The sequence below is a fragment of the Bison bison genome, unplaced genomic scaffold, assembly GCF_000754665.1.
Source record: "Bison bison bison isolate TAMUID 2011002044 unplaced genomic scaffold, Bison_UMD1.0 scf7180017864459, whole genome shotgun sequence".
Lineage (NCBI taxonomy): Eukaryota > Metazoa > Chordata > Mammalia > Artiodactyla > Bovidae > Bison > Bison bison.
Window position 1 is genome coordinate 5450498 of NW_011495021.1, and position 22516 is coordinate 5473013.

Sequence of the window (22516 nt, forward strand, 5' to 3'; positions counted from 1 at the left end):
ACTCTGTTTCTGCTTCTTGATCTTTTTTCCTTTAGGGAAGCTGATGAGAATAGCGTGGTAGGTATGTTCCTTTAATTCTAAAATGCTGAAATACTCTCAGTGGATAGTGGTAGTAGTTTCTCTGTATTGAATAGAGATCATTATGAAAAGCTTGTGAATAATTTTGTTTTGGGGAGAAAACCAAAAAAAAAAACAAAAACCCTGATTTTTGCAGTTTGTAGTGGGGCTTTAATTAGCAGTTTTGCAGAAAAAATCCAAATTACTTGGCAGGGAAGACATAAGCGATCTCTTAAAGGAACTCAGGAAATATAGTTATTATGTAACAAGTTTGTAAGAGTTTTAAGATTTGGAACCCTATCCTATTGTCTGACCCAGAGGCTACCTTGAAAAGAAAATGTAACATTTTATGTTTAGGTATTTTTGAGCTGTATATTGTAAAAGAAGGATACAGCAATTAGAAATTCCTCTTCTGGGGACTTCTTTGGTTGTCAATTGGTTAGGACTGCGTACCCCCAGTGCAGGGGACCCAGGTTCTATCCCTGGCCAGGGAACTAGATCCCAGATACTGCAGTGAAGACCAGAGATCCTGCGTGCTGCAGCTAAGAACCAGTACAGCCAAATAAATTAACTTCAAAAAGAAAAAAATAAATTCCTCTTCTCTTTCCTGGAAATAAGGCACTTTGAATAATGTTTAAAATTTGCAAATTTTCAGTCATTTAATTAATTTATATTCATACTTGGTCTTAACCACATTCTTACTTTGTCACATCCAAAATAAAGACATGTTTACTACTTCTGTTTGTTTTATTATTCGAAGATGTATTAAATCTATATTTTATCACCTCATATTCTTTTAGATTTAACATCTCTTCAATCTGGAAATAATTTAAAGTTGATGGTGTATTATTGTTTAATTGACAATATTTTTCTTAGTGGTACATAAAATAATGGTATTTCTTACAATTGATAGTGACTCAGCTTTGATGACTTTTGATGCTGTAAGGTTCGAGTGGTATATATTCAAATGCCATAGATATGGTTTATTTTCTCTTTAACTTTTATTTTTAAATGCGTTAATGTTATATAAATAATATTTTATAACTCTGAAATGGTTATTAATATGTAAGAGAACTCTTTGGAAAAATAACTTTTCCTACGAGAATAAATGCTACAGTTGGTAATTTTCATTTACTTGAATCAAATTAAACTAACTCTAACTATAAAAATTATGATTCTGATTTTTAATTTGTTTCCTTATAGTTTTTATAGTCGTGCTTTTGAGAAGATGTTTCAACAGTGTTTGGAGTTACCCTCTCAATCAAGATACTCAATTGCATTTCCACTACTTTGCACTCATTTTATGAGTTGCACACATGAACTGTGTCCAGAAGAGGTAATTTCAGAGTAGTATTGGGATTAATATAGTATGCAGAATAAGCTACTCCAAGCATACAGCTGACCAAATTTCACAAAGACTCACAAAGTCATAATTACCTAACCTACTTGCCCACCTAATGTATCTCTGTGCAGAGTCAGAAGAATGCTTGATTAGGCATATGATGTAATATTTATTTAAATGATTGGATAAATACAGATACATGTTTCTAAGAACACATCACAAAATCACTTGTTATTTAGTCATTCAGTCGTGTCTGATTCTTTTGATACCCCATTGACTGTGGCCCGTCAGGCTTCTCTGTCCATGGGATTTCCCAGGCATAAAGCCACTTGAAATTAACCTTTATTAAAATAAATAGTGAGTCAGGCATTAATATTATGGTAAAGTTACGTATAATGAGTGATTTTTATATGCTTAGTTTTCCTCTGAAATGCTCATTGAAAATACTTGCAAATTGAATGGAGACATTACTGGCTAAAATATAAGCATTTCAAAGAAGAATTTCACTGACTTGTTAATATAATAGATACAGTAAGTAAAATTGAGATTTGCCGGTGTTTGTAAGAATTCACATACTGGCACACACAGTTACTGAGTAATTAAAGTACTCTGTAGTTTTGCACATACCAAGTATCTATCAAAAATGTACTCTCAGTATTTCTTCTAATCGTCCAAGAAGAAAAATAACTCTTAGTGAGTATAGTAAGTATATATTAAAATTAAATAGTATTAATGAGGTGGATGAAACTGGAGCCTATTATACAGAGTGAAGTAAGCCAGAAAGAAAAACACCAATACAGTATACTAATGCATATATATGGAATTTAGAAAGACGGTAACGATAACCCTGTATGTGAGAGAGCAAAAGAGAGACAGATGTATAGAACAGTCTTTTGGACTCTGCAGGAGGGAGAGGGTGGGATGATTTGGGAGAATGGCATTGAAACATGTATAATATCATATAAGAAATGAAAAAAAAAATGATTATGACATGTATAAACCCCAAAGGACATGTCTTGGATTCTAATAAATTTCTGCACCCCTCAAAAAAAAAAATAACTTAGTGTTGAATCCTTTTACTTAGAACTACAGAACTTATAGAAAAGAAACTTACAAAGAGCAGTAGCATTATTATTATCTTTACGCATTGTTACTGCTAAGTTGCTTCAGTTGTGTCCGACTCTGTGCGACCCCATAGACGGAAGCCCACCAGGCTCCCCCGTCCCTGGGATTCTCCAGGCAAGAGTACTGGAGTGGGTTGCCATTTCCTTCTCCAATGCATGAAAGTGAAAAGTGAAAGGGAAGTCGCTCAGTCGTGTCTGACCCTCAGCGACCCCATGGACTGCAGCCTACCAGGCTGCTCCGTCCATGGGATTTTCCAGGCAAGAGTACTGGAGTGGGGTGCCATTGCCTTCTCCCTTGTTTATGCTAGTGGCTCCTAAATCTATATCTGCAGCCCAGGTCTTTCCTTTCAAGTTAGATTTTCTCTGTACTGCAACCTAGGTATTTTTAGCCATCTGAAGTGTAACATGTCCAGAATAGAATCATTAATTTTTCCACATCTACCCCAACTTGAAACCTTTTCTGTTTTTGGCTCTACTCTTACAGAAATATTCAGACTCCTGCCTCTTCTCACCTTTGAAGAAGCCCCATTATCTTTTGCCTGGATGATTGTTACTGCCTCCTATGTGGTCTCTGCATCTGCCATTATCCTGTTCGCAGCACAGAGCCCGAGTTATACTCTAGTTGTTTTGCTTTCCAGTCTCAGCATTTTTGAGCCATTGAAGAGAAGTAGTGAAGTCAGATCTGCATTTTAAATAAATTATAAGTTTGAAGCAATGCTAGTTCAAGTCCTTTTTTTTAGGAAGAAGCGATGTATTATCTTTCAGGAGTTGGAATTTGGTTAAACAAAATCCAAATGTCTATGGTAGGTTAGTTTTTATAAGAGATAAAAGAGATCTATAATATCTCCCATCTTCACTTCTTATATAGGATAGACTTGAACCTTATTTTCTATGTTTATTTAAAAACTTTTAATTCAAATTAGTTCAGTCGCTCAGTTGTGTCCGACTCTTTGTGACTGCATGGACTGCAGCACGTCAGGCTTCCCTATCCATCACCAACTCCCGGAGCTTGCTCACACTCATGTCCATCGAGTCCATGATGCCATCCACCTCATCCTCTGTTGTCCCCTTCTCCTGCCTTCAGTCTTACGCAGCATCAGGATCTTTTCCAGTGAGTCAGTTCTTTGCATCAGGTGGCCAAAGGATTGGAGTTTCAGCTTCAGCATCAGTCCTTCCAGTGAATATTCAGGACTGATTTCCTTTAGGACTGACTGGACTCTCAAGGTCTTTTCCAACACCACAGTTCAAAAGCATCAGTTCTTCGGCACTCAGCTTTTTTTATGGTCCAACTCTCACATCCATACATGCCTGCTGGAAAAACCATAGCTTTGACTAGATGGACCTTTGTTGGCAAAGTAACGTCTCTGCTTTTTAGTATGCTTTCTAGGTTTGTCTAGATTTGTTAATTCAAATTACTTTGTTATAATTTTTATTGTTTTTGTTACTATTTTTCTTTAACAGAGACATCATATTGGAGATCGCAGTCTTTCCTTATGTAATATGTTCCTTGATGAAATGGCCAAACAAGCTCGAAATCTCATCACTGATATTTGCACAGAACAGTGTACTCTTAGTGACCAGGTAATAATTTAAATGTTTCCTTACAGATGGGAAAATTGTCTTGAAGGCAAGAAAATCATCTCTTAGCTGGGTTTTTTTTGTTTTTTTTTTTTCTGTTTTTAATCTTATCCTCAAATTCTCAGTAAATCTCATTACCTCTTATTATGAAGCTCTGTTGTTAGGTTTTTAAGAAATGTCCCACTGTCTTTAGGGTTATGGTTTAAAATCCAGCCTCTAGCTTGGCATTCAAGTCCCTTCCCAAGGTAGCTCGAACATCTCTCCCCAGCATTTTATGCTCCACTACTGAGTCATTCTGATGAGGTTCAGAGCACATTGTGTTCTATCATAGTTTCGGTCTTCATAGGCCATTTTCCTTTCAGTAAAATGTTATTCCTCGCTTGCCTGGTATTTTTTTAATTTGTCCTTGAACTGTAGCTTTGATATAACTACCTCTATAAAATGTCTCTTCACACAAGATTTCCCTGTTTCTGTGTTTTCCAAGCTGAATGGGCTCTCCAAGCTGGCTAGGTAAATGCTGCGTCTCACTTATTACCTCTGTTCTTAGTGCTAGTATATTTGCCGCATAGTCTGGGTTTAGCTAAGGTTTGTTTCAGTAGTTAATGTTTTCGGAGTAATTGGTATGTATGATTTCATTTATTTTTAAATTTAGTTATTGCCCAAGCATTGTGCCAAAACCATCAGTCAAGCAGTGAATAAGAAGTCAAAGAAACAGACTGGTAAGAAAGGGGAACCTGAAAGGGAAAAACCAGGAGTTGAAAGCATGAGGAAAAACAGGCTGGTCGTGACCAAGTAAGCCATCCACTATTACTGTATCTTTTTGTTACAGGTAGAAGAGGTTTTTTGGTTTTTTTTTTTCCATTTTTGTATGGCATTAGTACTGAGGAAATGCTAGTAATTGTAAATTCTTCATTTCCCAGTTGTTAATGTTTTTTGCCATTTGTGAACTTGATTAGCCAGTTAGTGCTTATTTAATCCAAAAGTACTTATTTTGGATTTTTGAAGAAAATACATGTAATAGATGTCATTTTTTTAATATGTTGAATATTGAAGGCCAAGAATCTGTCTAAAAATTTGGAGGGGGTATACTATAAGCAATCTGTAATTTTCAGTTTATTTGAAATTAGATGTCTGACACTATTTTGGCATCTTGTTATATATTGAACATGTCAGTTTAAGAGAGGAAAAGTTGAATTTTGCCATTACTATTCTGATATGAAATTAATTTCATATTGCTATTATGAGATGTTAATTTTTTTCTTTACTGTTTATTAATATTTTTCAGCCTTGATAAGTTGCACACTGCACTTTCCGAGTTGTGTTTCTCTATAAATTATGTACCAAACATGGTGGTTTGGGAACATACCTTTACCCCACGAGAATATTTGACTTCTCATCTGGAAATCCGCTTTACTAAGTAAGAAAGAATATAAACTGTTTTTTGTTTGTTGATTAGATTAATGAGTTTGTTTTCTTTATTCTTCATATCTATGCAGTCTTTACTTTTATGAGGGAAAGCATTAGTAGAAATGGTATATAAATTAGTAAAATTGTAGTATGAAAAAAATAACTGGTAAGTATGAAGAATAGTGAACTGGGAATTACTTAAATTACCCTGTCTTATCCCACACTTATTAACTCGTTGTAACACCGGAGAGGCTAGTTAATCTTTGTGAGCCTTAACTTCCCTATAAGAAAAAGGACAGTGCAGTTCAGTTCAGTCGCTCAGTCGTGTCCAAATCTTTGCGACCCCATGGAGTGTAGCACACCAGGCTTCCCTGTCCATCACCAAACTCTCTGAGCTTGCTCAAACTCTCATCCATCGAGACGGTGATGTCATCCAACCATCTCATCCTTTGTCGTCCCCTTCTCCTCCTGCCTTCAGTCTTTACCAGTGTCAAGGTCTTGTCTAATGAGTCAGCTCGTCACATTAGGTGGCCAAAGTATTAGAGCCTCTTGAGCTTCAGCTCTAGCATCAGTCCTTCCAGTGAATATTCAGGGTTGATTTCTTTCAGGATTGACTGGTTTGATCTCCTTGCAGTCCAAGGACTCTCCAAGAGTTTTCTCCAGCACTGCAGTTCAAAAGCATCAATTCTTTGGCGCTTAGCCCTCTTTGCTTCCTTTATGGCTCAGCTGGTAAAGAATCCGCCTGCAGTGCGGGAGACCTGGGTTCGATCCCTGGGTTGGGAAGATCCCCTGGAGAAGGGAACTGCTACTCACTCTAGTATTCTGGCCTGGAGAATTCCATGGACTGTATAGTCTATGGGATTGCAAAGAGTCGGACATGACTGAGCGATTTTCACTTTCAGCCTTCTTTATGGTCCAACTCTCACATCCATACATGACTACTGGAAAAACCATATCTTTGACTATGTGGACCTTTGTTGGCAAAGCAGTGTCTCTGCTTTTTAATATGCTAAGAAAAAGGAGAAGATTGGAGCAAATTGGTATACGTCAGCTGGCAGGTGGCAGCCCAGTAGGATCATGGAATCAGTTTAGAAAGTTGTAGTGAACATTTAAAGAAAGAAAAAAGGGAGGAAAGGAAAGAAGGAAGCAGAAATAGGGGGAAAACTCAGTGCATTGCATGTAGTAAGTAGAAATATTGTTTCACAGAACTTTTCAGTTAGGTATATATTTGTGTGTACTGGGTTGGTGATGTTAGACACATATCGTATAGCAGGTCACAGTCAAATGTGTGAAAACCTCAGGGTTGGATGAACACGAAACTCTTGTGAACTCCAAAGTATGCTGTTATGCCAATAGAATTCTAGACCCGTGAGGCACTCAATTCTAATTAGTTTAATAAGTTATGTTTCTTGATATTTTATGTAACAAGTCAGAAATTTTGTAAATGTTGCTTCAGCTTTTTTCTAAAGTTACACGTTTATTTATTAAAGAAAATATTGATTGATTCAATACATTTTTCTTAAAGGCCTTAGAGCAATTTATGAAAGAAATTTTGCCAAAGGACTTTCAAAAGGTTTGGCTAAAGGTTGTGGTCACTAACAAGTATTTGTGCCTTATGTGTAATATTGTGTGAAGAAATATGAGTAATAATAAAACTGTATAAAACTCAGAGCTGCAACAACTATAGAAGAAAATAGAATATGTAAATAGGCAGTAAATTGAGTGTCAAGTCATCATTGCTTGGTGTTGAGCATCAGTCTGGTGTTGAGCAGAGTCTCTTGCTCTTCTTTAGTAAGGAAGGCATCCTGACAGTGAAACCAAAACTGCTTCAGCATTTAGACCATAGGACATTACGCTTCTGATACTTAGCACTCTCTGCTCGGTGGATTGGTACAGTGTTGTATGGAAGGTAGGGTTCAGTTTACAGCTCCCTTGTTTTCCTTCTGTAAACAGTTGGTCCGTTAATCCACAGAGAAGCAGATGTTCTTTTTATCAAACATCTACTTAGTGATCAGGTTCAAGGCAAGGCTGTATACTTGTTTACCTGGGAAATATTTTTATGCCAGAACAAATAGCTTGTGAGTATTAGTTGATTGATTTTTGCTGATCACTTGCACACAATCGTAAAGACTTAGTGGCTGTGTACAAGGATAGCAGTTTTCATCTTGAGTTGTTCTTCTGGGACTGTTACTAGTCATGGGGTTTGTCTGTTATCTTTATGAATTTATCCTTACAGATTCAAGTCTAAGATCTTTATAAATCTAATGATTAGGGAATTTTAGGGTTTCCCTGGTAGCTCAGCAGTAAAGAATCCACCGGCAATGAAGGAACCACAGGAAACACAGGTTCGGACCCTGGGGTCAGGAAGATCCCCTGGAGGAGGGCATGGCAACCCACTTCCAGTATTCTTGCCTGGAGAATCCCACGGACAGAGGAGCCTGGCGGGCTGCTGTCCATAGGGTGGCAAAGAGGCAGACACAACTGAAGCGACTTGGCACACACGCATGCATGCACTTCCAAAGTGACCTTGATCAGTTTACTTGAGTTCTGCACCTCAAGTTTGTTCTTTCCTCTATGAAATGATGGTGATAACTGCATAGCAGGGTTATTAAATATGAAGACTGTAGGTAATATATTTAAGACCTAAAAACTACTGGTGTGTAACAGTGCTAAAGGAATTCAAGCTGTAGACTTGAATAGTCCATTTACTTGCTGGAGACCACATATCATGTTAAAGGAATATTTAAAACCCTCTTTCTTCTTAAATCATTTTTATTGCTGATGCCCTTAGTATTTTTTTAATCACTTGCATCCCCATTTCATTCCTGTATGTCTACTAGGTATATTCTTTTTTAAAGTTGTTGCTTTGGAAGTTAATGATAGTAGTAATTTCATGAATTGTAGATTGAATGGCCTATTTACAGAAATATAAGAATTAGAGCTTTTTAATTTTTTCTACCATCCCCGCTCCAGGTCAATTGTTGGAATGACTATGTATAATCAAGCCACACAGGAAATTGCAAAACCATCAGAGCTTCTAACAAGTGTAAGAGCATACATGACTGTACTCCAGTCAATAGAAAACTATGTGCAAATTGATATTACAAGAGTATTTAATAATGTTCTTCTTCAACAAACACAACATTTAGACAGTCATGGAGAACCAACCATTACAAGTCTGTACACAAATTGGTAAGAAACATATTCAGAAATTTGGAATGATAAAAAGTTTCTTTGTAATGAATGACTTACAAAAGTTTTTTAAATGGATTAATGCTTGTTCATGTTATTAGTTAACTTTAAAATTATATGCAGTAATGTATACCTTAATAAATTTTTAATTAAATTCTCCAGTTGCAAATTTACTCTTCTCCTTAGGTATTTGGAAACTTTGTTAAGACAAGTCAGCAATGGTCATATAGCTTATTTCCCTGCAATGAAAGCATTTGTGAACTTACCTACGGAAAATGAATTAACATTTAATGCAGAGGAATATTCTGACATATCAGGTGAATAATACTCTGGCATATTTTAGAGAATGAAGAAACCTTGATTCTTTTGGGTTTTGATTCCGTTATGACTATTTTCATTCAATTATATGGATAATCAAAAATTAATTTTAGACTTAACCTAGGCCTTTATGTTCTTTCTTATTCTAGAGACTTTTCTTAGAGTTTTCAATTAATAATTTGCTTCTTAAATTTTTTTGTCAAAGTATAAAATTAATTCCATTTCCTTTCAGAAATGAGATCATTATCGGAGCTGCTTGGCCCATATGGTATGAAGTTCCTAAGTGAAAGTCTTATGTGGCATATTTCATCACAAGTTGCTGAACTTAAGGTAATACAGTTTTTATTGATTTGAGCTTTAAAATATTTCAAAAATGTGAACAAACAAACCTAGAGTGTTAATTATTTTAACCTGACATAAAGTTGTCATGAAATGAAACTATATGAATTTATATGAAATTTATAAATTATGCAAAATTACAGAGCTAGCAAGTTCTTTGAGTAGCATCTTCATTTGCTTCTGTTTTACAAATGATAAAGCAGAAAGCCTAGAGAGGTGAATTGACTGGCTAAAGGAGACTGAAACTCAAATTTCTTGACTGTTAGTCGTCTTCGTTCTGTTGTATTGTGATGCCTTTCTTCCAATAACCATGTTCAAAGTTCCAGCCAGTCATCTGTTTAAATTTGTAGTTTGAATGTATTACTTTCCACAGATTCCAATATAAACATTGTTAGGTTTATTGTTTTTTTTTTCTTTTTAAAACTTATTTATTTTTAATTGGAGGAGAATTGCTTTATAATACTGTGTGGTTTCTGCCACACATCAGCATGAATCATCCATAGGTATACCTTTGTCCCCTCCCTCTTGAACTTCCCTCCCACCTCCCACTGTTTGTTTGGTTTTTTATTGTTATTATTAGCCAGTCTTTTAAATTATCTTGTGCCTTTTAAACTGGATGAAAAATGTGCATAGCATTTTAATAAACATGTGAAAGAGCTGAAGCAATGTTTTAAATAATTCTAGAAGTCTTGTAAAAAGATCTCAGGGCTAAAGTGATTTATACTGAATGAGTCTATAACAGCTATCTAGTTTTTTAAAGAATTTAAATTTGTGCCACCAAAATTTTTGAATTTACAGACAAAATAGGAAAGACACGTTTAAAAATACGGCTTTTTCTTTGTGAAAGTTTTTTGGTGGTTACTTGTGCCTTCTATTTTAAATTACTTAAGAATATGGTGTATAGGATTAATAAGTAGCTGGCATTTCAGGTGTAGCACCCGAGAAGTCTAAATGAGGTCATCTGATTTACTGAAAATTGGGCAAATAGACAGGTGAAGTCAATTCCTGCAAGATTAATGTTTTGCTGAGTGAGTAGAGAGCAAGACTCAGTATAACTAAAAGGAGAGGCAGTATTACTCAGTGGTTAAGAACGCAATCTTTCAAGTCAGGCTATCATGGATTTTGATCCTGTCACTTAAGAGCTTTGACTTTGGGTTGAGAATCACTTTAAGTGATAAGTTTCAGCTGCTTAGGTACTCAGCATAGTCCCTGACTTACAATAAGAACTGAGTAAATATTTTAGTATTCATCATGTCATTATCCTCTCACTTCTTTAAAAGAAAGATCTGCAATTCTTGGCTAGAAATCAGCCTTTAGTTATTTTATAATGTGGATTTTAAATGCACAGATATCATACCTTATATAGTTTTAAATACACAAACATTGCACTTCTAGTTTTGGTGCTTTGCTTGCTTTACAAACAGTGTAATTCTTACTTATTAGACTAATCCCTCTGTAAATTCATGATCTCTTTTCCATCCTCCTGTTCTCTGGCAGCACATCTGTCATCCCAGTCTACTTTCTTGTGCTCCTCTCAGGATGAGATCATTGCAGAATTATGGTCCAGTTATTTAGCTTTTGCTAACTGTTGTTTGTTTCAGACACTTCCAGAACTGTTAGTGTTTTTATTGTTCTCTGCCATTTAATGTGGCAGGTTAAGCAGTATGATGTGATAATAAAAATTGGCCTATACATACCTGTGAGAGTTGAAGGCATCTGATGTCCTTAACAGTGTTGTCAGGTGCCAAGAGGATCTGGCCTTCCACTTTTTCTCACATTTTTTCACTCTTCATCCCAGCTGGCCTACTTGCTGTTGTGTCATCTCAAAGTACTGTTCCCTGAGATACTGTCTTAGCTTGTTTTCTTGTAACATTCATATATTTTTCAGTTATCAGAATATCCTTTCTTGACCACACTTTTAAAAATAGCAACCATTACTTTCTGTTCTTTTAATCTAGCTTTATTTGTGACCTTTCATGTCATGCATCTTATGTCACTTTCACTAGAGTAAAAACTTAATTAAAAACTCTCTTAAAACCTTGGTGCTATATTAATGTCCAGCAGATAGAGGTGCTTGGTAAATATTTGTTGGGTTCAAAAATAAAAACAGGTAGCTTTCCTGATTTTTTACTGTATTCTAGGACTTTTCTAAGCTCTTTACATGTATTTTATTAACTCCTTTAAATCCTTAAAACTGGTATTGTCCCTATTTTATAGATTAGAAAAGTAAAACCAAGAAAGATTAACTTGTCCAAGCTGACATGTTTAATATATAACTAAATAAATTTGATCTATATATAGAGTCGCCCTGACTCCAGAGCTTATACTAGTACTGTGCTCCACTGTCTCAAAACATGAAAGAGATCTTAGCAATCACCTAACCTACTCTTAGCTAGTGCAGAAACATACATTTTTCTAGGTGGGTGAGTTGATCTTGAAAATGAGGCAATCTCATCAATTACTCTATATTTCTACTTATGTTTATATCTAAACTTCCCTGGTGGCTGAGCTGGTAAAGCATCTGCCTACAATGAGGGAGACCTGGGTTCAATCCCTGGGTGGGGAAGATCCCCTGGAGAAGGCAGTGGCAACCCACTCCAGTACTCTTGTCTGGAAAATCCCATGGACGGAGGAGCCTGGTAGGCTACAGTCTATGGGGTTGCAAAGAGTTGGACAAAACTGAGCGACTTCACTTTCACTTTCATATCTAAATAGTAATTTTTGATTGGCCCTTACTGTTACCTCAAGAGGTAGAGACTGCCTGTAATAAGATGACCCTTCACATGTTTAAAGCAGTTTTTAATATATTGCATTTCTCTTCTAGTCTCACTCTCTTCTGTCACAAATTCTCTTGTTGGTGTTGCTTATAGAGAATAATGCCTAGAACTGAGAATAAACTTCAACTTCAACTACAGATCTAATTAGTGAGAGTGCACTTACTTACCCTGGACACTGTACTTACTAGATAATGTGTAGCATCAGCACTTTATGTAGCTATAATACCATGCTGTTTTCAACTTGGAATCAGATACCTTTTTTTTTTCCCTTTCTCTTAACCCTTCTTCCTCCTCCTTCCTTCCCCCTCCCCTTCACTCCCCTCTTTTGTTTTCCTACAGTAACTTGAACCATGGCTTCCACATCTGTGTTTTTTTACAAGGTTGTTGTTCAGTCACTAAGTTGTGTCTGTCTCCTTGCGACCCCATGAACTGCAGCACGCCAGGCTTCGCTGTCCTTCACTATCTCCCAGAGTTTACGCAAACTCATGTCCATTGTGTCGGTGATGCCATCTCAACATCTCATCCTCTGTCACCCCTTCTCCTCCTGCCTTCAGTCTTTCCCAGCATCAGGGTCTTTTCCAGTGAGTCGATTCTTCATATCAGGTGGCCAAAGTTTGGAGCTTCAGCTTCAGCATCAGTCCTTCCAGTGTATATTTTCAGGGTGATCTCCTTTAGGATGGACCGGTTTGATCTCCTTGCAGTCCGCGGGACTCTCAAGAGTCTTCTCCAGCACCACAGTTCGAAAGCATCAGTTCTTCAGTGCTCAGCCTTCTTTATGGTCCAACTCTCACTTCCATACATAACTCCTGGAAAAACCATAGCTTTGACTAGATGGACCTTTTATAAGATAGACTTTATTTTTAGAACATTTTATGTTCACAGCAAAATTGAACAGAAGGTGCAGAGATTTTCCATACATGCCCTGCTTCACATATGCATAACCTTCGCCGTTATCAACATCCTCTATCAGAGTGGGTACATACTGTCATCATCAGTGAACCTACATTGACATACTATTATCACCTGAAGTCCCAAATTTATATTAGGGTTCTTTCTTGATTTGTGCATCTTGTGGGTTTTAACAAATGTATGACATGAAAGTCACTCATTGGTGTCCAACTCTTTGCAACCCCATGGACTATAGCCCACCAGGCTCCTCTGTCCATGGGATTCTCTAGGCAAGAATACTGGAATGGGTAGCTGTTCCCTTCTCCAGGGGATCTTCCCGACCCAAGGATCAAACCCAGGCCCCCGCTTTGCAGGGGACCATCTGAGCCACCAGGAAAGCCCAGGAATACTGGAGTGGGTAGCTGATCCCTTCTCCAGGGGATCTTCCTGACCCAGAAATCAAAATGGGGTCTCCTGCATTCCAGGCAGATTGTTAACCAGCTGAGCTACCAGGGAAGCCATAACAAATGTATGTTGTCCTTTCAGATTGACTTTTTTTTTAATTTATTTTTTATTTGAAGGAAAATTGGTTTATAATGTTGTGTTGGTTTCTGCTATACAAGGACACAAATCAGCCTTAATTATACATATACCCCCTCTTTTAAGCCTTCCTCTCCTCCTACCATCCCATCCTCTAGGTCATCACAAAGTGCCAGGCTGGGCTCCCTGTGTTCTTAGCAACTTCTCACCAGCTATCTGTTTAGTAAATGACAGTGTATGTATGTCGCTACTTTCTCCATTCATCCTACTCGGACTCTCATCCGCAAGTCCCTTCTCTACATCTGAGTCTCCATTCCTTACCTGCAAATAGGTTCATCAAAACCACTTTTCTAGATTCCCTATTTGTGCATTAATATACAATATTTGTTTTTCTCTTTATGACTTACTTCACTCTGTGTAATAGATGCTAGGTTCATCTGCCTCACTGGATATGACTCAAATGCATTCTTTTTTATGGCTGAGTAATATTCCGTTGGATGTATGTACTACCTTGTTATCTATTCATCTGTTGATGGACATCAAGGTTGCATCCATGTCCTGGCTATTCTGTAAATAGTGCTGCAGTGAACATTGGAGTACATGTATCTTTAGAATTGTGATTTTCTCAGGGTATATGCCCAGTGGTGGGATTGCTGGATCATAGTAGATTTATTCCTGTTTGTTTGTTTTTTTTTAAGGAATCTCCATGCTATTCTCCATAATGGCTGTATCAGTGTAACATTCCCACCAATGGTGTAGGAGGGTTCCCTTTTCTCCACATCCTCTCCAGCATTTATTATTCATAGATTTTTTGATGATGGCCATTCTGACTGGTGTGAGGTGATACCTCATTGTCGTTTTGATTTGTATTCTCTAAAAATGAGTCACGTTGAGCATCTGTTAATCTTAGTGTATACAAGACATACGGATGGTTTATTGGCCATCTGTATGTCAGAGAAAAGTCTGTTAAGGTCTTCTGCCCATTTTTTGACTGGGCTGTTTGTTTTTCTGATATTGAGCTGTATGAGCTGCTTATATGTTTTGGAGATGAATCTTTTGTCAGTTGTTTTATTTGCAGGGTTTTTTCTCCCATTTCCGCCCATTCTGAGGGTTGTCTTTTAATCTTGTTTATTAATAGTTTCCTTTGCCCTGCAAAAGCTTTTAAGTTTAATTAGGTCCCTTTTGTTTATTTGGTTTTCCACATCTTATATTTTGTATGATACTGTTTTTTAGACCTTTATTATTTTCATAATTTTTCTTGTTATTGTTCATTATTTTTGGATCTTTTTTGAGTTCAGATTTTTCTCATGGTCTCTTAGTAATCCTTTTATAAACTTAACTGTCTTAGCTATGTCCTTAATTGTTAATGTTATCAAGTATATTCTTATTCTTTAAAATAAATGGTAAAAGCTGATGTTTTAACATTTCTCTTTTATATCTTGGAGTGACAGTATTTTCTTAGATATTAAAATTTAAAGTTGATGTAATAATACTATAAATAATGTTGACTTCTTTTTTAATACTATGGGTTTTCTGACTCGAGTGTTATTTCTTGGCTGGGTTCTTTTTCAGATATTTGATAGTATTAAACCTGAGTTTAAAAGCTAGTCAAAAGAAACTTTTTGGGTAAGAGTTTAGATTTATTATCTTTGGAGATGTATCAGTGTGAGTTAACTTGGGTTTCTCATTAAATGTAATATACCCCAAAACCAAGATGGTTTATAATACTAAAACTTTTTTTCTTTAAAACTTCTGATTTTAGTAATCTTCTTTGTGATTTTCCTTACTTGACATGAGTTTTCAGTTTACCTTCATAAAACCTTGCATATTTTATTAATTGTAAGACTTTTAGAAAAACTACATGGTTATGTTTTGCTGTTTGGGAGCTTTATATTTTTATTTTTTTGCTTCTCAGCACTAAATCATGATTTAGTTAAGCATTTTTCAGAAGCGTTCTTAATGTGGTCAGCCATAAATATGAAAGCTTTACATTTCCAGCATTGTGCCCGTTATCATTTAGATTTCTGCAAAACAAAGCTAGTCCTAAGGATTTAGTTATCTGGAATTGCACAGCACTTTACAGTGGTTTTCTTAGAGATCATTCTTACCAATCCCAAGTTGTAATTCAGATTTCTGTGAATGTAACCACTTGTGTATTATTAAGAACTGGAGGTATTATTCATAACTTTGTTTTCTCAGCCTCGGTGTACTGAGGCCTACTTAGTGTGTATTCTTATATTTTATTCCATAAGAAATATTATGGTCATAATATAATGGTGTTTCATATAGACAAGTTCAGTTTGTTTTACACTGTTGTATTTTATTGAGATAAATCTCCTCGTACTTGTTTATCAGTGCTGATTCTAATTTTATTTTGCATTTTCAGTGTCCTGTAAAATTACTTTGCTTAGAATACTGAGTTTATAAAATTATATTAATAGAAATAACACAGATTTTTGCTTCCAGTACGGGTAGGCTAGATTATTTAGGTCAGTTCTTACCTTAAGGACAACTTTTTTTTAAAAATGGAGCTAGATGGAGATAGGAAGAAAGGAAGGAAGACAGACATCTTCTAAAGAAGAGCTAAAAAGACAGTGAGGTGTTTATTTCTAGACCTTAGTTCCCCAACTAGGGATCCAACTTGTGCCCCCTGCAGTAGAAGCAGGGATCCTTATCACTACACCACCAGGGAAGTGCCCCTGGAAGCCACTTTTGATGTGAAGACATTTGCTAATTTAGAAGTAAGATTTGTAAGATCCAGCTGTAGTCTTGGTGGTCTTGTGGAGCAAGCAGCTCTATAATCAAAACCCAAGACAAAGCCTACCCAAAGTGGGAGTGGAAAGGAATCCTGCTTAATTTGTCTTTCACCTTCTTTACCTGATATTCCTGAATATAGCGTCCTCTTGTCAGCATCACTTGAGAAGTTGGGTGTGGAAGATGCCCCAGACAGGCGTATAATGACCCTCTTGTTATCAAATCGAAGTCTTCCTTTTTATGCCACTGCCTACAATTTCTGAGCCCTCCTTAGGTTCCAAGGCTTCCATTAACTTGCCTTCTGTGCTTTATCTCCCTTAAAAGAACTTAACTACTCAAATTTCTCACCTCTACATATTCTTTGCTCCAGGTTTCGTCTTCTAGAAATTTGTTGGGCTGTCTCATTAGGTCTTGTTTCCTCTATTGTTTCCTTTGTTATTGTAGATTTATGCCTTTTTAATTTTTTTCCTCATTTCAGTGGATTTTTGGAAGAAGCAGAGTTTAGACATATATAGAGATTTTTCTACATTTAATCAGCATTTCATGAGGTTTACATACTTGTTTGAACATTTTTATAGGAAAAATTACAGATAGTGAATCAAAGAGTATGAATATTTACATTACTTTCTGATATTATCAAATATTTTTTGGAAAAGATTGTTAACTCACACTCTGCACGTTAAAGCATATTGGTGCCAATATAGCATTTTAATCTTTTTTGAAATTAATGAGTACATTGTTTTGGGAGATTGTAATATTTTTAAGATAGTTCTGTAACTTTTTAGCTTTAATTTTCTTTTTTTTTATATTTAAACTGACATAAATATTATGTGGCTGCATCTTCTTTTTATCTTAAAGTGTACATTAATTGACTTTTAGTTTCTGTTTTAGCTGAGGACCTTTTTGTTTCAGAATAAGTTTGTGGGCCAATAAAATAAATTTAAGGAAAAGTTTCTTTGTATTTAATGTGGAAGTCGCTCAGTCATGTCTGACTCTGCGACCCCATGGACTATACAGTCCATGGAATTCTTCGCTAGAATACTAACGTGGGTAGCCGTTCCCTTCTCCAGGAGATCTTTCCAACCCAGGGCTCCCACATTGCAGGTGGATTCTTTACCAGCTGAGCCACCAGGGAAGCCCCTCTATATTTAATGGTTGTGAATAAATCATGTCAGAGACATAGTCAACACTATGCATGTGTACTAATGATAAAACGCATTTATTACTTTGTGTAGAAGAAAAGCAGTCTGCATTCCAACTAAAATTCTTGGGGTATTTGGAGTTGTGCCCATCAAGTCAATTTCTTCTTCCAGTCCTGCTAGAAGAATTGTTTTGACATTTTACAGATCATTTCTTCTGTAGTTCTTCAGAGTCCTAGAAGGTGTTTTTTTTCAAATGAAGTAAGAAATTTAAATATGAATTGTGCCAAGAATTCAACACTTTAGAACAGAAAACCAGCATTTTTTTTTTAGTAGTCTTGATTTGTTTCACTTGATTAATCTCAGGTTGTTCCATATCATTTAGTTACAATTCCTAGTATTAGTTTTCCAGCTTTGGGGCCCTTTGTCAGAGATAATCATTCATCATGGCTTTAAATATATAGAAAACTCTGTTTCAGGATGCAGTTGAAAGAGAAAAGAAATTTATATAAACTATACTTTGTCAGGAAGAGACATCATTAGCTTTTCAAGAGTAATGTGCAATTAAATACTTTATGCTGATTGTTTTTAAAGTATGGTATCCAGATCAGCAGAGGCAGCCTTGCTTTGAATCTTAATTAAAAACGCACAATTTTTGATTCTTCCTAAGACCTGCTAAATTAGGACCTGTGGGGTTGGAGCCCAGCAAGTCCTCCAGATCATTCTGATGCACGCTGAAGATCAACAACCATTTCTTTAGAGTTTAAGAACATGGATTTTAAAATCAGACATACCTGAATTCAAATTCCACTGTTTAATATCTGTAACTTTGGGCAAGTTACCTAACCTCTCTGAGCCTTAGTTTTCTCAGTTGTGAAATTGTGGACTGTCACCTCCCTCATTTGGATCAGGGTAAATGGGATTGTTTGTAAATTGCCTAGTAGAGGAAGTTAAAAATGATCACCATATCTATTTAAATATATACTATTTTGTTTTATTGATTCTGAAACAAAATTACCCTATATTAGTATTTCTGAAATTATATGTGTCTTATATGATTAGAAAATATTGTGTCAGTTTAATTATTAGAGTTTTTTTCTTAATGACACATAAAATAATGGTGCATTTAAAACTCAATGCTGTCTGTGATTCACTGATACATGATATTATGTTCAAGATGTATGAACACTGTCGAGCTTGGGCATATATTTGAGTGTGTATTGACTGATGAGATAAGTATTGAATTGGCCTCAGAGAGAGCAGGCAGTGTCTCTAATTAGACACTGTAGAGGTTGAATTTAGCAAACAGTTGTGACTGGAACTGATCATCTGAATATGAGTAAAAGCAAAAATAATCCAAAGTGTAACATAAAATTCATACTGGTATAAGAAAAATTATTTTTATAGATTTTCCATATAGTCTTTTTATGTTTCCCTTAAATCTCTTATCATCGGCCATTGGTTTTTAACACAATTCCTGTGGCATTTTAACAGTATACTTGCAACATCTCCAAACCTAGACCTGCTGAGTTGACATATCCAGGCTTTCCAAATATACAGATCCATTATTTCTGCCAGAATAAAGTTAATTATATTTGTTTTAGTTATAATTTTTAAATGAAATTACTTTTTCCAGTACTGCTTTTAAGAAAAGAATTCTTTAATGAGTTGTACTTTTCTTAATTAGCTATCCTTCACTCCCTTCCCTCTCTTCCCGTTTCTCAGTGGTCTTGGAAGAGGAGGTAGATGTTGACATTTCTGTTTAGTGCTGGGAAACTTTACTCTGTTTATAATTTTTATGAAGTGGTACCCTACCCCTATGGTTTTCTCCCTCTGTTTTTATGTATATCATCCAGTGATGAGCTCTAGGCTATCTTTAGCCAGCTTTAACTTTAGCAAGTTCTTTTTGTTTTGGTTGGAATTTATTGCTTTCTATATCCACTTTGGTGTCTGCTTTTTATTGTAGGTGCTGTACTGTGTCTAAGCATAAGATAATCCTTTATCCTACTCCTTATCTTTATTGCTTTTTCCTGAACTCCTCCCTTTTGAATTTGCAAGCTGAAGGAAAACATTAATTTTATTTAATTTTAAGATTCTTTTAATGAAAATAACAAAAACAAAGCATAGAGCATCTGGATTTTCTGTATCGTTTTTTCTACTTGCCAGTTGTAATTACCAAGCATGTTCTTGTCTCATCAACCATAAGGAAGTCTGTGCCTGACCTAAGGTCTTTCTTTTCTTGTTTTTTTTTTTTTTTTTTTCTCAGAAACTTGTGGTGGAGAATGTCGATGTGCTAACACAAATGCGGACCAGCTTTGACAAACCCGACCAGATGGCTGCCCTCTTTAAAAGATTATCGTGTGGGTAACTCATGCTTTTTATAAGAATTAAGAAGACCCTGAAACTCAGTCTTTAGTAGTTTTTGCTCAGATGTAAATACAAGTAGTAAGTTATGAAAAGCATTCTTCACTAGAACATTTTAGCAGTGAAAGGATCTTTTAAGTGAATGGCTTATCTGTTTCATAATTTTTTTTTATCTTAGTATCACATATTAAATATTCGATATCATTATCAGTTAACTCATGAACCCATTAAATAAGTTAATCTACATTAATTTAGACCAAAGGAGATTGAACTTTTGGGTCTGTAACTTTCTAAAAATCAGCATTATTGAAATATAGCTTGTATAAGTAAAATGTGCATTTTAGTGAACGAGTGTGATGGTTTTTGACAGATGTATACATCCACATGGGCTTCCCTCATAGCTCAGTTGGTAAAGAATCTACCTGCAATGCAGGAGATCTGGGTTCAATTCCTGGATTGAGAAGATCCCCTGGAGAAGGAACTGGCAATCCACTCCAGTATTCTTGCCTAGAGAATCCACATGGACAGTGGAGCCTGGCAGACTACAGTCCATAAGGTTGCAGGAGTTGGACACGACTTAGCAACTAAACCACCACCGCCATACATCCACATAACCATTACCACAGTCAAGATGTAGATCAGTCTGTCAGTCAGTCAGTTCAGTCGCTGAGTCATGTCCAACTCTTTGCAGCCCCATGGAAGAACAGTCTCTTCACCTCAGAAAACTCATGATTCCTTGTAGTCAGTTTCATACCCCTTGACAATGACTGATCTCATTTCTATCACCATAGAAATGATAAATTAAGATTGCCTGTTCTGTTGTATAAACAGTGTATACTCTTTTGTGTATTTTGTTGAGATTCACCTCTCTTTGTTATGTGAATCAGTAACTTGTTCCTTTGTATTGCTAACCTAGGATTCATTGCATGAAAACCTGAGCCTCCAACTTAAAAATTTTTTTTACATATCTTCCTGATGCTGATTCTTTGTTCGAGATATATTGTGAAATAATAGTGAATCTTAAGTGTTTATTAAAGTATGTTTATCCAGTTAACTATTTTAGATCCACTTCAGTTAATTTCATCTGCTTTTTGTCCTTGAACTCAGAGTTATAATTAAAAACTAAAAGTCACACTTCCTATTGATTCAATTTAAAAGCCTTTCCAACTTTAAAGACTTAGTGAAATCCTGAATAAAATACTTTCTATATTTGAGAAAACCAGAGAGTTTATTTTCCCAAATAAAAGATAATCCTGAAGTAAATTAAAGACATGGATAGAGTTTATGTACTTCCCCTTTGATATTTTTCTTTTAAGTGTTTTGCAGCTGTATCAAATTTTATAAAACTATAAAATGACTTAGAGAATCACTTTTTTAGGCTAGCTTATCTTGCTTTTAAAAATACAAACTTATTTAATTAAAATTAATATAAAACTAAACTACAGGAACTTCCCTGGTGGTCCAGTGATTTAAGAATCTACCTGCCAATGCAGGGACATGGTTTGATCCCTGGTCTGGGAGGAAGGGCCCACATACCATAGAGCAGCTAGGCCCATACACTGCAGCTATTGAGCCAGTGCGCTGGAGCCTGTGAGCCACAACTCCTAAGCCCACACTCTGTAACTTCTGAAGCCCGCATGCCTGGAGCGAGTGCTTCCCAACAAAAGAAACCACGGCAATGAGAAGCCCAAGCACCTCAGCAAAGAGTTGCCACCACTCGTCGCAACTAGATATAAAGTCCATGCACGATAATGAAAACCCAGAGCAGCCAAAAGTAAATAAAAGCAAAAAAACATCCCACTAAACTACATTTCAGGTTGCCTTTTACAGCAGATCAGCCTTTGCCGTAGCTTTAGAGGGAAAGCAGCAAAAGAAGTTTTGGAGGTGATGAAACGTTGCCACTGTGGTGATGATGATAAGTGGATCTACACATGTTAAAAGTTTTTCCTAGAACTGTACACTGAAAGGAGGAAAAGTCAGGTTTACTCTTGGGAACTTTAGGAAATGAAAATTTTAAAACGAAAAAGATTGACTTGGTAGCATTATACAGAAGAGGAGTGTGAATGAATACTATTATTTAAATCCCTATCTGATCTCTTTTCTTCATTGGTCTACTGTATACTTATATTTTCTAGTATGCTTTACTTTATCCTTATTATTTTTATTTTTCATGTTTCTTTGTTTTTTAAATACTCATTTGACTACCCAACTGGCCTTACTGGCCTGAATTTCATACTAATAAACAACATTCTGACTATATCATCTGGTTAGAGGCAACTAACCCACTGCAGGTCCAATTCATGTTTACTATTACTTTTAACTCTCCTATTTGTTGAAATGAAACAAAATATTTTTTGTGATTTGGAAAAATAAAAGGCCTGCTAAAGAGTGATCTACTTAGGGGATAGAGAAAGCTACTCTTTGAGTTGAACTATTTTCCAGAATACTCTTCTGTCTCTAATCTCGTTTTTACCTTTGTGCTAAATTGATGTACTTTTGTAGCAGTTTGATTTTCATAGTCAGCTAACATATTCTTTTAAATACCCTTAAAAAGAGAAAGCTATGTAATTTATTAAAAGTAGCTCTGGGAAGTTCCCTGGTGGTCTAGTGGTTAGGTCCTTTCACCACTGTGGCCCTGGTTCAGTTCTTGGTGGAGGAACTAAGATCTCACGAGCCACACACTGTGGCCCCCCCCCG

General features: G+C 36.0%; 1 protein-coding gene across 1 annotated transcript in view; it reads left to right on the plus strand.

The window, feature by feature from the left end:
- Positions 1–22516, plus strand: part of NCKAP1 (NCK-associated protein 1) — a 126088-nt gene that overhangs the window by 87258 nt on the left and 16314 nt on the right. Inside the window, exons 18-25 of the mRNA XM_010859741.1 lie at positions 1261–1393; positions 3985–4104; positions 4754–4893; positions 5387–5518; positions 8482–8700; positions 8887–9017; positions 9251–9348; positions 19722–19815. Of these exons, the coding sequence (XP_010858043.1) occupies positions 1261–1393; positions 3985–4104; positions 4754–4893; positions 5387–5518; positions 8482–8700; positions 8887–9017; positions 9251–9348; positions 19722–19815 (1067 nt within the window). The remainder of the gene's footprint in view (positions 1–1260; positions 1394–3984; positions 4105–4753; positions 4894–5386; positions 5519–8481; positions 8701–8886; positions 9018–9250; positions 9349–19721; positions 19816–22516) is intronic.